This window comes from Protopterus annectens, chromosome 2.part0 (genome assembly GCF_019279795.1).
Source record: "Protopterus annectens isolate FY-2018-M chromosome 2.part0, PAN1.0, whole genome shotgun sequence".
NCBI lineage: Eukaryota > Metazoa > Chordata > Ceratodontiformes > Protopteridae > Protopterus > Protopterus annectens.
Window position 1 is genome coordinate 1,158,202,680 of NC_056728.1, and position 16,207 is coordinate 1,158,218,886.

At 42.0% G+C, this 16,207-nt stretch overlaps 1 protein-coding gene across 1 annotated transcript in view; it reads left to right on the plus strand.

The window, feature by feature from the left end:
* SEC31A (SEC31 homolog A, COPII coat complex component) overlaps window positions 1-16,207 on the plus strand; it is a 1,704,034-nt gene that overhangs the window by 1,219,338 nt on the left and 468,489 nt on the right. The window contains exon 21 of the mRNA XM_044060384.1: window positions 3,094-3,267. Within this exon, the coding sequence (XP_043916319.1) occupies window positions 3,094-3,267 (174 nt within the window). The remainder of the gene's footprint in view (window positions 1-3,093; window positions 3,268-16,207) is intronic.

Sequence of the window (16,207 nt, forward strand, 5' to 3'; positions counted from 1 at the left end):
CCGGTGGCTTCTTAGCATTGTATAGTAGTTGTACTGTTTCAGAACAGAAATCTCTACAGAGAGTGGTGAAAACTGCAGGGAAAATTGTTAGAATTTCTCTTCTGCCTTTACTTGTCTTGTCTCAGTAGAGCAGCAAAAATAATTGGTGATTCCACTCATCCTGCTTATGGACTGCTCAGTCTTTTGCCTTCTGGAAAATGTTATTGTAGTTTGTGTTGCAAGACTACTAGATTTAGAAATAGTTTTTTTCACAGGCTATTAGATTACTTAATTCTCATTAGTACGGAATATGTTGGTTTATTGTGATTGCTGTTCTGAGTTCATATTTTGAAAATTGATCATTTTAGTTTATATTTATTCTTTTTTGGTATATTTATTGTTTTTATGTGTAATTATTTGTGTCTGTCTTCACATATTAATTTTGGAGAAACATAATTTTCTTCAGCTATGAATGTTGTGGTACGGTTGAATGACAATAGTTTGACCTTGACCATCTTGGGTAGATAAGACCTTGTCTTGAAATCTCATCAGAAGGATGAGAAGGATCAGAGGAGAGTATCACTCCTCTTATGCTGCAGTGCACTAAAATAAATCCAAGCTCCTGGTATGGGAAGAGAACCCATAGATCTCTGATCTTCTGGTGTCAAAGGCAAATGGGTTGTCTGTTGAACCACTGATTCTGCCAGTAAGGATAAAGTTTTCTTGAACTGCCTTCCTTATCTTCTGCCCCTTACTGAAGTGCATTGGTATAATTACCAAGAGCTGCCAAGTAGTTCTCCAACCTGCAAACATGTTCCACCCTTAAATCTGAGCAACCAGGTCTTTGTGGGGATGAAGCCAGACCCTTAGGCTGTTGGGATGAGGGCAGATACGGTGTTTGAGATGAAAGAGAGAGAGATTGTGATGCTAACGGTCGAAACTCTCGCCAGTACTGAGTAAATTAATGCCCTCCTGTGGTGAGCTCTCCCCGTTTGGGAACAAAAGGGCAAGGTCATATAGCCATTTGGAGAGGGCTGATGGTCAAGTACGTGGAGGGACGGAGGGATATACAGAAAAAAAAGTCATTGTGCAGGATTTCTTTACTGCACTTGTCAAGTTCATGTCCCAGCTGGAGTGCTTTCTTTGCAGTGTGTAGGTCTTCCTTATGTCCATGTTGATTCTTGTCAGAAGCTGGAGTATCCTCCAACATTCCAAAATATAATAAGAGGTAGAATTGGTAGTCCTCCAAAACATGCATTATTGTTAGTATGATGTGCATTTATTTGTGTGCATCAATCAAACTATTCTCCCAGTCAAGGAGTGGTTCTGTGCCTTATACCCATTGTTTGCACTGATAGCCCCAGCTCTCCCATGACCCTCAAGTAGACTAAAGCAGGTATTGGAAAATGAATGAACTACCTTCTTTCCTTCCTTCATCCACTGTTTGCCTTAAACATTACATGTTTATATTTCAATTCAAGATGCTTAAGAAACAAAAAAAAAAGTAACTCAATGGGACTTGTTCCAGCCTTTCTTGATAAGTATCTACCACATACTTCAGTCCCTTAGGTTTTCATTGCACTCTTGGGGAGGGGACGGAGAGTTTTCCATTTTCTTTTAGAAAGGATAAGTATACTTACATTTGAACCTGTGTTTTCCTACAGAGTTTATGTCTTGGAAAGTGATTTTTTTTTCTGGTAACTGTTACTTTTGAGTGGCAGATTTTCAGAATGCTTTAGAACAGGATGCTACTACCAGTAAGGATCAGGCAAGTTTTTTTCTGCCTAAATTGCTTTGAGTATACTTTCATTTGGTATATTTGACATTTTCCTCAAAAAAAAAAAAGAAAAAAGAAATAATTAAAAAAAAAAAAAAAAAAAAAAAACAATTTTAAAAATTCAGCGGAAGACCTGCAGAACAAATTGGATGTTAGGAGAGCCTTCATGTCCTGCATGCTAGGCCATCTCTGCTAAAGCTGAGCAAGTTCAGTTGGTACCCTGGATGATGATCTCCCTATGAAAGTTGAGGACAGCAAAAAAAAAAAAAAAAAAAGAAAAAAGTCTTCAAACTTCATTGCCTCAGAAGTGTTGCCGCACTGGATGCACATAAGTCCAGTGTTTTTTGAGTGCAAGCATGTAGTCCTTCAATCATGTGTTTGTGAAACCCTAAAAGCTGATTGTTGCTTGCAGAGGGCATGCAGGGTTTAGAAGAGCAGTTCTCAGTGAACTAATCTTTTCCCTGATAGATGGGGGGATGTACCTTTGCCTGATGTAACAGTACAGCCTGATACTCACTCTGTGCTAAAAGCCTGCTTGACTGAGCAACCCTTGCAGAAATCAGTTAGTTGTATAGGGAACAGTTGTGTCTGCAAGTCTGCGAGCATTAATCACTCTGCAGACCTAATACCTTTTCTTTAATCTCTGCACCCTCTTAGATATTTTTGTAGTTTCTCATATCTTCAGTTTCTGTCTCATTTCTTATTTTGTGAGCTTGGTTTTTCAACACTGGTAGTGGCAAGCAAGAGTAGGAAGAAGGCATTCCGCAAAAGTTTATTTCAAGTCAGAACTCCCCATCAGTGATGAAGGCTTGCTGGATGAGCATCTTTAGAAGGGAAGTAGTGGTAAGTGCGTGTACAACCAACCATATGTAACTATTTTGTACAGTGATTTACCAGAGTCTGTATAACCTGATAAATCTTTGGGAGAGATTCAATAAAGCCTACACTAAGTGTACACAATGTGTAGTCAAGAACATCCCTACCACATTCTGTGCTTTCTTCACTCAGAAAGATTACAGTAAGTGTACATGTTGTCTACAATTTGTGGTAACCTTTATGAATCCCTGTCAGTATTTAAAGCTGCAAGAAAATCGGTAGGAAAACTAAAATTAGGAGGAAGAAGGAGTGAGTTGTGACTGTGCTGTCTGCTCACTCAGAACGGTGTACATGTAGTGTAGGGTTTATCTGTTATATGATAAAGTTAAAGGCTTGTATCTGTTCATCATCTTTTGTTTTGAACTGTGAAAGTAGTATTTTTAAATTCAGGATATTCAGAACAACTTTTTGATGCAGTGAATTGTAATTTGTATATGATTATTTCTTTTTTTCCATACCAGGACTTGGTTGAGAAGGTTGTTATCTTACGGAAGGCAGTAGAAATCACCCAGACAGCAGATCCAAACATTATGGGGGCCCTCCTGGCTGAAAAAATGAGTCAGTATGCTAATCTGCTTGCTGCACAGGGTAGACTTGCTGCTGCTTTAGCGTACTTGCCTGCCAGCACCAACCAGGTAAAGTGATTCACTCATAATTTGCAATTGTTAAAAGTGAAAAACTCTTAGCTTTCTATAGTTGAAACCGAGAACCTTTATTTTATTGTGGGGTTAAATTAACTATTGACAAGTAGGTGTCAAGATTACAAGTATGAATTCTTATGGGGGTGAGAATCATGATCTGTGATTGGCTTAAAACAGCTTCATTTTGCCTGTATCCCATATCATTGTAAAATTAACTCTTTTGTTGTACAAGTGCAAGAGCTGTGTATGTATGGATAGTACAGTGCATAAGAATGTCCCATAAAAGACACAGTAGTTTTGTGTTGAGGCAGATTAAAGGCCTTTGTTAATGTGTGACACCATCAGCTGTGTCGTCTTCTTCAGCTCATTTGAGATGAGCTGGTATCCTACCATAACTGATATAAGCACACACTCACTGTCTTGTGCCATGTGTGTGTATGTGTGTGTGTAGACACATAGACGTATACATGCATTGTACATGATGTTCATCGTGTTTCACTGTTGCAGTCATTACTCTTGGGTTATCCTGCTGGCAGGCTACCCACAGTCTGCCTGAATTCCAAAGTCTTGGTCCGGCGTTGGTTGCTGTCGCCTCTTCCCTGACGTCAGTGCGCCAGGGGTATAAAAGATGCAGCCGATGCCATTTTCTTCAGTCTTTCTTGCCGCGCGATGCCCGAAGCAGGAGCAGTTCGCAAGTGCCAGTCGGCCGACTCCTGAGATTGTCGTGTCCGAATTTCAGATACAAAGTCTTCATTTAAAGCTAAGTACCCCATTGGGGAAACATTTTTCTTGCTCCAGACCGATGTCAGAAAAAGTTAATAATTGTATTTCTTCTGGGAAGCAAATACCTCATAAGGACTTCCATTCTTATTGTATTCCTTGCCTAGGCCCTGATCATGACGTTGCTAATTGCAGGTTTTGTGCTAGATTTAACCAATGCATTATTAAGTGTCGGTACGATTTTGCATTTCATTACTTTGGCCGAAGATTTAATTACACAATGTTGTCGGATAGCCATCTGACTACCGCATTTCACAAGAAACGCAAGGAAAAGGAAAAGGACAGGCATCCGAGGTCCAAAACTGACGACGAGTCTTCTAAGCCAGTCGCTGGTTCACCGGTTCACAGTGAGACGCTTTCGCAGCCCCTGACACCCGCTACCTCAGAGCCGCAGGCTGCTTCCGACTCCCACGTGGAGCAGACTAGGCCTCTGGAAACTCAAGGTATTGGACACTTGGAAAATATTCACTCAGATCGGCTTCTGAGGGTGTTTTTAGGCCTACACAGTTGTATATAAAACAGACTACAGCTTCAAAGGCAAAGACTAAAGCACCACTAAAGACAAAGAAACAAGTGCAGCAAGCCCATGGACAGGCCTCCATGCCTAAAAAACAGATGCTGAAAATGGCCGAAGACCTAATTACTTTGATCAGGGGTTCCCATCCCCCTCCTGATAAGAGGCCTAGGCAAGAGACAGAATATGAATCTTCAGATCAGGTTTCCATTTCCTCTGACTCCTCTTCTGACCAAGAATATTCTCTCCCTCCCTATGAGGAATCCAATGCTGAAGAATTTATCCCTTCAGCCTCCCCTCCTGAGGATTATTCTTTTGGAGAAACCCTGCATACCATGAGGGAGCACTTCCACTGGGAGAGTGAAGACTACTCAAAATCTAAGAAAAGGCTCAGAGATTTTCTTTTACTACCTCAGCACAGGCCTCTTGCTATCCCTCCTGTTTTAGACATTGTAGATGATGTATTTTCAGAGTCCAGCCTGTCCCCTGACTCTTTACCACCTGCACCTGTTAAGCCAGACAGATATTACAGGGTTATAAATTCACATAAATTTCTTTATAAAAACCCTGCTGCTGACCCAGAAACTATTTCTCAGGGTCCCAAAAGGGTCAAGGCTTCCACTGCAAAAAAAAACTATTCCCTCTGATAGGGATTCAAGGGCACTGGACAGATGGGGGAAAAAGGTTTACACTTCTGCTACCTTGGCTGTGAGGGCTGTAAATTGTCAATTTCACATGCTTAAATATCAGCAGTGCTTATTGTCACTGCTTAAACAGAAAATGTTAACAAATTCTGAATGTCCAGAAAACAAGGAAATGCAGGATTTATTGCATGCAACTGAACAAGTGGGAAAGCATACTTTGCAATGTGGTTTTGATTCTCTGGAGGCCTCTTGCAGGGCCGCTGTTACGGGTTCTGTCATTAGGCGGCATGCTTAGTTAAAGGAACAGAATCTGCCTGATCATGTTAAAGCAAAATTGTGTTGAAGAAAATGGAGGACAAAGCAAAATCTGTGCAGACAGTTAAGGATTTCTTACAGGTGCAGCCACCCAGATTTAGCAGGAACTGGCCTACAAAGAATTGGTCCTTTCCAGTGTCAGACAGACCACAAAGAGGCAGATCCCAGCCCCAAGGCTCATACAGGCCTAAACAATGGGGTGCTTCTACCTCCAAAAGCAGAGAAGACAAATTACAGCCATACAGGAAACAGTCCCAATGACTTTCCTCTGCTAGAACCAAGCACTTACCTTTTGGCAGCCCCCTTAGGGGGAAAACTAGCACTATTTTCACAAAATTGGCACATGATCACCCAGGGTAAATGGGTCTTGAACATAATGTCTCAGAGCTACAGGTTCCACTTTCACACCCTGCCAAGGGCAAAGGTATGCCAGACCTGCCACACAATCAATGGGAAGAGGCACAAAAGCAAGTTTCATCCCTCATGGACATGAGGGCCATTCAGCGAGTACCACAGCAAGAGCAGGGACAAGCATTTTACTTGAGACTTTTCTTGGTACCCAGAAAGGACAAAGCCTAGAGAGCAATACTGGACCTGTCTATTCTAAACACATTTCTGGACGTTACAAAATTCAAAATGTTGACTCTGCAGCAGCTTCTGCCTATGCTGGGCAAGATGGCTTGGCTTGTAACTTTGGACCTAAAAGAGGCATACCTACATGTCCCAATCAGACAGTCTTGCAGAAGATACCTCAGATTCATAGCTGGCTCAATGCACTACCAATTCTCTGCACTGCTCTTTGGCTTATCTACTGCGCCCAGGGTCTTCACAAAATGCCTGGCACCAGTAATTGCATTTTGCAGACAAAGAGGAATTCAAATATATCCTTACTTGGACGACTGCCTTATTCAAGCAGAGAACAAGGACATTTTACTAAAGCATCTGGCGTTTGTAAAAAGATTACTAATTTGCCTAGGGTACACAGTAAACGAAAAGAAATCAAAATTAGTACCCTCTCAAGAGATAATATTCCTGGGTGTAAGCTTAAATACAACTACCCAGATGGCTTATCTCACGCCAGACAAACAAAGGCAACTGACTTCTTACTTTAAAATATTGGCAACAAAGACCCAGTTATCTGCAAGAAAAATTCTGCAGGCTTTGGGCTTCATGGCATCCTGCATTCTGCTAATTCCATATGCCAGACTGCATATGAGGAAACTACAATGGTATCTAAAAAGTGTTTGGACTCAACATTGCCACAGCCTGGAAACATTAATTACCTTGATTCCCTGCCTGCAACAGGAGTTTCGATGGTGGGCACAGGCCTGTCACCACAACAAGGGACAGCCATTCACTTTATCCACAGCCAGGCAGACACTAACAACGGATGAATCAGATTATGCCTGGGGGGCCCACATGGCAGGAAAATGTATTCAGGGCTCATGGCCCGCAAACCAGATGCATCTTCATATCAATCAAAAAGAGATGCTAGCTGTTCAGAATGCCCTGACAGCTTTCAAGGATATACTTAATCCAGGACAGCTACTGATAAAGACGGACAATACTACAGTCATGTGGTACATAAACAAGCAGGGAGGCACACATTCCTACCCCTTCTGCAGACAAGCCGTGACTTTGTGGGACACAGCATTGACTTATCAAGTTCACCTGCAAGCACAATTCCTGCCAGGAAAAATAAATACTCTGGCAGACGAACTAAGCAGAAACCTCATGGATCCCCACGAGTGGAAACTGGATCCATAAGTCTTCAGCATGATAACAAGGAAATGGGGATGCCCAGACATAGATATATTTGCCTCCCCTCACAACTGCCAACTACAGAGATTCTGCACAAGGACTTATCACAAGCAAGCATGGAAAGTGGATGCCTTATCCTTCAGCTGGAAAAACCTAACAGTATATGCCTTTCCTCCACTGCCTCTCCTCCCCAAGGTACTCCTAAAGGTCAGACAAGAGAAGCCAAAAATGATACTGATTGCCACAGACTGGCCATGCCAGCACTGGTACCTAATCCTAAAGAACTTGTCTCAAGGTCCAGCATGGAAATTGCCTCAGATTACTCACTTACTGACCCAACAAAACAGTCAGATCCTGCACAGCCAACTCAGGACCTTAAATCTGGCAGCATGGCAGATAATGTAGCCATTCAGAACACTCCTCTCTCCAAAGCTGTGATGGATGTTATTTTGGAGGCCAGGAGGCCCACTACCAGAAAATCTTATGCAGAAAAATGGAAGAGATTCTGTGCTTGGAACCAGGCACAAGGAATTGACACGTTTGTACCAAATATTCCTCAGATTTTACAATATACTTAACTGAGATGCTGGACAAAGGCCTATCCTTTTCATCAATTAAGATCCATGCCTCTGCCATTTCAGCCCATTACAATACTGAACCACCTATCTTTTCTCATCCTTTAATAAGGCAGTACCTCAGAGGGGCCAGAAACATAAGACCTCCAAGGAGAGCACCAATACCTGCATGGGACCTCAATTATGTCTTGGAAAAACTCACACTGCCTCCTTTTGAGCCAGCCTCAACAGCTGATAAAAAATTCTTATCCTGGAAAACAGCTCTGCTCCTAGCAATAACCTCTGCAAGATGAGTCTCGGAGTTACAAGCACTCTTGGCTGTGGAACCTTTTATCATTTTCCATCCAGACAGGGTTTCTCTGAGGACGAACCCGACATTTATGCCTAAGGTGGTGTCCAGTGTGGCACTTAACCAAACCATTCACTTGCTTACCTTTTATCCAAAGCCACAGAACAAGGCTGAGAGACTTCTGCATTCTTTGGACATACACAGACAGCTACGCTTCTACTTGGACAGAACTAAAGCTTTCAGAAAGACTGAGCAACTTTTAGTGGCATATGCTGCAGGATCACAAGGAAAGGCCATCTCAAAACAGACTATTTAAAAATGGATAGGCCATTGCATTCGTTTCTGCTACTCACAGCATGGCAAATCAGAGCCTAAGGGCATTAGGCCACATTCAACCAGAGCAGCAGCCACTTAAGCAGCCTTCCTCAGAGGAGTACCAACCAAAGACATCTTAGAGGCTGCAACTTGGAGTTCAGTGCACACTTTTACAAAGCACTACCACTTACCTCTCTACTCTAAATCCAGAGCAGGCTTTGCCACTGCAGTTCTGTAGGGCCTCATAGCCTCTCCTAATCCTATTTAGCCCAGCCACCCATCCTCCGCTTTGGGATTCAACCCAAGAGTAATGACTGCAACAGTGAAACACGATGAACATAGTACAGTTGTGTACCTCCCATAAATGTAGATGTTCGAGTGTATTCACTGTTGCAGTCCAGGTTTCCCTGCCACCATCCCCCTTTCTTTTGCTGGGTCTTATCTGTACTTCTCTATTCTATACAACCTATGTGGTGTATTTGCTTGTAGATGAAGGAAATGTTTACTTTAGTGCATGCATGTTTATTGGCATAATTTATTTAGTCTACCCTTTTGGGGGCACCTGACATCTGGGGCAAGAAAAACTGAAGAAAATGGCATCGGCTGCATCTTTTATACCCCTGGCGCACTGACGTCAGGGAAGAGGCGACAACAACCGATGCCAGACTAAGGCTTTGGAATTTAGGCTGACTGCGGGTAGCCTGCCAGCAGGATAACCCAAAGGTAATGACTGCAACAGTGAATACACTCAAACATCTACATTTATGGTAGGTACACAACTGTACTTTTATTATAGGTCACACAAGGTCCACAGGTAGGCTGAAACTAATATCTTGTAATGTAGGTGAGGCATTATTTTGGATTTTTTTTCCGTATTGCAGTTGCTGAATGTTAATTTCCCTCGCCTGTACATGAGGCCGTCATCAGTCAGTTGCTGGGTTTTTGTGATTAATCCTAGTACCATTTAATTGATGGCTTTTTTCAAACACACACACACACACACTAACAGAAATGAAAAATAACCGTAATAAAGTTATTATACATTGCGTTTTCTTTCCTTATTGCAACTGTCCTACACGCCCAGTATTACATATATTGTACAGTTCCTGCCTTCTCCTAAACCTCACTCCTTCTGAACGTTATTCCACGTGCACTTTTCTGATAAATTCCTTTTATTTCTATGTTATTTGCTCCTTCCCTTATCTAATGATGTCAATTCCAGTTTTTTTCTCACTTTAACAATATTCAAATTCCATTTATTTCTAGGTAATTTGCTCCTTCCCTTATATAATGAGGTCACTTCCAGTTCTTTTCTCACTTTAACAATATTCAGTACTTCAATTACAGCTAGTTTAGATTTTGATTTCCATTTCCTCGTAGATAAGGATGACTACAATTAGGGCTACAGAAAACAGGAAATATGGTGCTGGAATTTACTGGAGAAAACTGAAAATGAACCAAGATATTGAACAAATAACTAGAGACAAAAAGGTGAAAGAGTGGTATGTGGCTAAGCAGAGGTTTGCACTGCAAGTTCGAGTGTGCCTTCCCTCCCAGTTATTGATGTCAAGAGTACAGTCAAAGAAAAAGGGATAGGGGGAGTTCTAAATGAAAGGACCAGCTCCAGTAGTAACTTTAGTCATGTCTAGAACAGAAACTCCCTGTTAAAAACAAGGTATAATTAGTAGAGTATATAAAATGTTGCATGGTAGCTAGAAGAATCAGTCAAAGGAGGTTAGAAAAGATTGGGAAGAGAGACTGGAAAAGCAGTTTACAAAGGAACAATGGAAGGAGATATGTATGGCTCCCAAATATGCAACAAAGTCCAGAAAGTTTAGGATTTTTGCTTGGAAGTGTTTGCATAGGTGTATTAGTTATTCTGTAGTGTAGATGAAGATCTCGTTAGTTTGGGCATTCCTCTGCTGATGGACAGTCGATGAGGGCTGGCATTACTGAAGGACAACCTGTCAATGAATGCCATGCATTTGTTCATATAATAAATTATGCTATACATTTGTCATAATGACTTGACCTACCCTTTATAATCCAGATGTTATATTCCAAATAATTTGCCCTGTATGTACTGAAGAACAGACTTGAACAGCATACAGTAATACATGTGCTGTAAATACATCATTCATTGTACATAATAAATTAATCTGTTCTATAACTACCGAAAAACAGACATCCAGTAAAACCGTAATACATGTATATTTTCTTTTGCCTGGAAATGCCTTGCAGTGTACTGATAATTTTACACAGCGTACAGAAATGTGTTTTTTTTAATAATAAATCCCCCCAACAGAAGAATCACAGCATGCGACGGTGAACTTTTAAAATACTGTTCACTACAATTTACTTTTTAAAAGGTGGCATACCAGCTCTATTTGCAAAAGTTTTTTGTTATTGTTTAGTGCCACCTGTGAGAAATCTAAAGTGTGTATCTTTCATTTTTCTTTTTTTTTAAAGGTGGCAATCCACCTATGTTAACAAGTGTCTTATCTATTGTTAACATGTATTTTCTGGAGGATATTTAGTCTGAAACTTAAATATTTTTTATTAAATATAGAATAGAAGCTAAAAATCTTGACATTCTGAACCAAACAGGGCAGCTGAGAGGTATGGTTATATTTTATTTAACAGTTCATGACAGGCATTGTGGGCATGATTCAGTGCCATTGCTGCACCCCTGTAGGCGTGGTTAGCAGTGTGAAAAAGGTTTGCTACTGTACATCTCTGACAATATTACAGTATACAAATGACCAGTATTTTTATACCTCAAGTAGATTTCAAGGAATTTGTCCTTGGGTAGATAGCAAATGCTGGAGGTGTGGTGAAAAAGAGAGCGGTAACTGGGAACATGTTTTTTGGGAGTGTGATGAGCCAATCGATTTTAAAACTACATTAGAGTACTGTGTCAAAATTATTGGGGGAGCAAATTGCTGTAACTGAGGAAATTATTATTTTGAGGTGGGACACAGGATCTATATTGTCCAGACATTGTAAAGCCTTAATAAGGTTAATGTTTTGGTTGCCAAACAAGCAGTTACTAGAAAATGGAAATCAAAATATAAGCCAACTGTATGTGTGTACTGAAGAGAAAGGGCACTATTTACATAGAAATAAATGGAATTTGTGGGAACAATACTTGCTGAATAATTTTCATAATAGGAAGGAGGTGTAAGGGAAGGCAGGAATTCAGCAACTTATGTAATGCTGGAGTGAATGATTGTTAAAAAGAAAGAAAACATATGTAATGGATAATGCATGTAAATGAAAAAATATGGTTTATATTATTTTCTGTTAGTGTATATGTGCCTATGTCATGACAATTTAAAAAAAAGTTGCTTTGAAAAATGTCTCCTGAAGCTCTGATATTGTATGCTGATACCTTTTGCACATTTCAGGACTCTTGGCCAAGACAATTGAAGTTCAGTTCCAAAAAGATACACAATCTATATGCATGTCATTGAAAATAAACTATCTTAACATTAAGAAATCAGTAGCCATGCTGTTTGGTACCCCACAGAATCTTAAGGAAAACAGCTATTTTACAATCCTAGATACAGTAAAGAACACAGTAAACCTGGTCCTCCCTTAAATGTTACTTTTGTCTATATCTAGATCCCATGCTTACATTCACCCACCACACTGAATATGCCATTGATAAAGTCCTCAATCGATTGAAAGCCTGCTATTCTGTATCTAATCACCTTACATATCAAGTCAGAGCAGCTCTTGCTAAGAGAGTACTAATACCCAGATTGGCATATAGAACTACCCCTTATGCCATTTTATTCCGACTAAGAGCACTTTGTTACTCAAGCCATCTATAACAAAATCTGTGAGTTCACTAGTTTATATCCAAAGTAAGAACACCATTGTGGTACACTTCATATGGCATTACTCCTTGTCACCTATATGGTCACCTTTCTGCTGTCCTCCTTCACTTTCAGACTTGTACACTGTAACTGCTGCTCCTCCCCCAATATACATCAGCTTAAATGTAACTTTATGGCTTAAGTGCCTGCAGTTACCCACATTAGGCCACAGTTCAAAAAAAAAAAAAAAAAAAAAAAACACTGGGGAAAAAAATTGATTTGATGTTGTTAATCTTCATTCATTCCTTACTGATGGTGTCAGTTCTGTCCTCAGTACCGAGTTGGCTGTTATAACAAGTTTGCACCAGCCAAAAAACTCTTGCTCCAAGTCTTACCCACAGTGCCCCTCTCTATTACCTCAGATCTCGTTTGCCACGTATGAATCAAGACATGTCAAGCCAGCTCTCGGCCATGTCCTTTAAAGATTTTTTGAAAATTGTCTCTTGTTAAACCTTCTTTTTAGTTATTTCTATATACATTGTTAGCCTATTGTTAGTCGCTTACTCTCGCTTATATGTGTGAGTGTCCCTCTCTTATTTTCTTCCTTTTACCAAATTTAGTACTCTTTGTACCATTGCTGGTACAGACCCTCCCTTACCTCTAAGGTATTTCCCATTACCATTGTTGGTATTCCCCTTCCTTCTCTTCTGTTAAAAAAAAAAAAAAAAAACTTCTTTCTTTTACCTTGTTGTTGAGAGTGTGTTTCTTTCTGCATTTGATGGTTTTAGCTTTTGTGGTTGAATTATATACCTTTTTTGTGCCAATATGTCTGAGAAAAAGGGTACAACTGGTTTTAAGAGCTGTGATCAGTGTGACAGGAAGATGCCTAATGTGGACAGCCATACATCCTGTGTCTACTCTCTCGGGGTGCCACACCTATTTGTGTGAGATTTGTAAAGCTTTTAGCTCCCGCACACTTGTGGAACGTAAAAATAAGCTAAGTTAAAATGTGTCCTTAAATCTCCTTTCGCGGAGGCTGTCTCTGAGGTGGAGGCAGGGTTGCCAGACGTCCCTATTTGAGCGGGATTGTCCTGGGATCAGCAACCCTATCCCAAGTCCCACACTGGAGGTTTAAATCCCGGTGAAACAGCCCTCCGCTTTTTTTTTTTTTTTTTTTTTTTTTGATTGGCCCGTATACCGGCATACGGGCCAATCAAAAATCGCTAAACACAGAGCTGCTTGTGTTTAATGTGGAACATCAGGCAGTTCCGCATTAAACACAACTCTGTTTTTTGAGTTTTTTGATTGGCTCGTATACTGGCATACGGGCCAATCAAAAATTGGTAAACACGGAGCTACTTGTGTTTAATGCAGAACTACTTGATGTTCCATATTAAACAGAAGTAGCTCTGTGTTTAAAGACCTTAAGACTTTTTTTGTCCTCATTTGGCGTGAAAGACCTTTTTTTTTTTGATCCTCACTTTGTTGGAAATCTGGCAACCCTGGGTGGAGGGTTCATCTCCTTCCAAGAAAGAGCAGTAAATCCTTACCCTCGTCACACTAGTGAATCCAAATCATCAGAACCGAAAGCAAAAATCTCTAAATTGGCACCTACATCCTCTGCACTGGGGACTTAGATCCCCTCCATGGTGCCATCTTTGGTTCCGGCGCCTCAGCAGTCGACTACAGTGCCACCCTCAGCACTATTCCTTAAACTTTGACACCGATTTAGACAGCAATACCAACTTCCCTTTTGGCACCGAAAATACTCATCCCAACACTGGTCAATTCCCCCCAACCTGTACAATCATACAGGTTTTTCAAACTTGGTGCTGAAAGGTGAAATAACCGCTCAGACTCGATATTCCCCTTTGGTGGATCTGTTCCTTAGTCAACAATGTAGCCCCTTCCTAGAGTGTCCTGATTCCCCATCAGGGATATCCACCCACTCCTCCAGGAGCTTCTTTGAACTGGACATAGGGATGCTTGTTTATCAGCTCCTGGCGGCCAGACGTTTTCCAACACCCTCCAAATCCTCCCTCCCACGCTGAGCAGAGGATTTTTCTCCATGGACTCCTACATACATTCCTCCTTTAATCTCTCTGGAGGTATCTGAGTCTTCAACACCAATGCCAGCCCTGGTTCCAGCTTCTTCGGCTCCATTGGTAGACCTTACCATGGCTCTGGAGTCTACCCTTTCACCTTCAACTCATTTGGAGCCAGGCCATCCTGTGGATCGACACTGGTCTGTTGGCACCATGATCCCTAGTGCTGCTCCTGTTTTTTCCTCAGCACCATGTACTACTGTTCCTGTTGCTTTGACAGAACTGGGTCCTCCCATGGCTCCTTCCCTGGGAGTGGGTTCGTCGGAGCAGCTTGTGAACCCGGTCCTGAGGTTGTCTTTCTCAGTTCTGGGCTCCCATTCCTCTTCAGGAGGACCTGCTTTCCAGGTGATGGAGAGGGCGCTTGCCTCAGCAGGCTCCCAGCTGGTACCTTTGGAGCCAGAGACTCATAGATACCGTTCCTCTGAGCCACAGTTGACGCAGCCCACTACTCAAGGACACTGGGCACAGGAACCTCAAGACATTCTTCCACAAGGTACCAACTCTGCAGATTATTCCTCAGATGCCCCCACTGAGGAGGTACCTCGCAAGAGATCATGCAAGAGGAAGCACATAGATTTCCCTGAAGAATCCCTCACCAAAGATACAGACTAAAATGAAGGGGAAGGATACCCACGGTCCCCCATGACGATGTCTCCTTTGGAGACATACTGGAGATACTAAAGCAGCAGGGGGACTGGAAGTCCACCACCCCTTCCTCTGAGAAGTCTGTATTCTTCAGGCTTTCCGTGCCTGGCCCTCTACTTTCTGGGTAACTCCGCTTGCAGATGACCTGGTTCAGATCATAGTGCAGCGTGCCTGGAAGAATCCGGATACCATTGAACCTATCTCCAGACCAGACAAAATTCTTTCTCCTCCAGAGGACAGTCCACACTGGTCCAAGGGGCCTGCCAGTAGATGCTATGGTTGTGGTGACCACTAAGAAAGAGCTAGCCAAGGAGAACTCTACTGACCCCCCCCCCCAACAGGGAGTCTCTGCGATAGACTTGGGAAGTGGGTGTACTCTTCAGCGACCTTCGCCATTCAATCCGTGAACTATCTGGCACACTTCACACAGCTTCATAGAAATCTAATCTCAGAAACCCTTGCAGGAGCAGTTACAGATGGGGTATGTGACAAAGTTGCCTCACAGCTTGCCACCCTGGAATCTGTCTCTAACTCCTCCATGCAGTTGATTTGCCATTCTACCGAAGGTGCGGCTAGAGCAGCGGGTGTAGGCGTTGTCATGAGACTTCAAGCCTGGATGCGCTTATGTGATTTTGTGGATCCCTTTAAGTCTTCCTTCCTGAATGCTCCCGTAGAGACCTCTTCTTTTTTTGACACACATGGTGAGTTTTCCCCCCGGGGCAGGGGGGGGGGAACTCAACCAGAAGATGCCCCTTTTGAGGAAGAGGTCCGCATAATAAGGGATCCAGAGATTCTTTCAATGGACAACCATATCAGATCTCCTGAAGAGCAGTACGATTGCTTACCTCTGGAAGCAGTCAGGAGACAATTTTCTCTGCAGCACCTTGCCTGGCAGATAACCATAGATGTTTGGGTACAGACAATAATTGACAGAGGTTACCACATCCCTTTTGACCTTTACCCAAGTCAGCTAACGTATATTCCCAACATTCCGCCCAGTCAAAGGGAAGTAGCACCTCAAGAAATCCGAAAGCTGCTTCAAAAAAGAGCCATCCAGGCACTCCCACCAGACCAGATAAGATCCGGATTCGACTCTTAGGTTATTTTTAGTGCCAGAAAAGTCAGGGGACTGGAGGCCAATTCCAGACCTCAGCATCTTAAACAAATTTG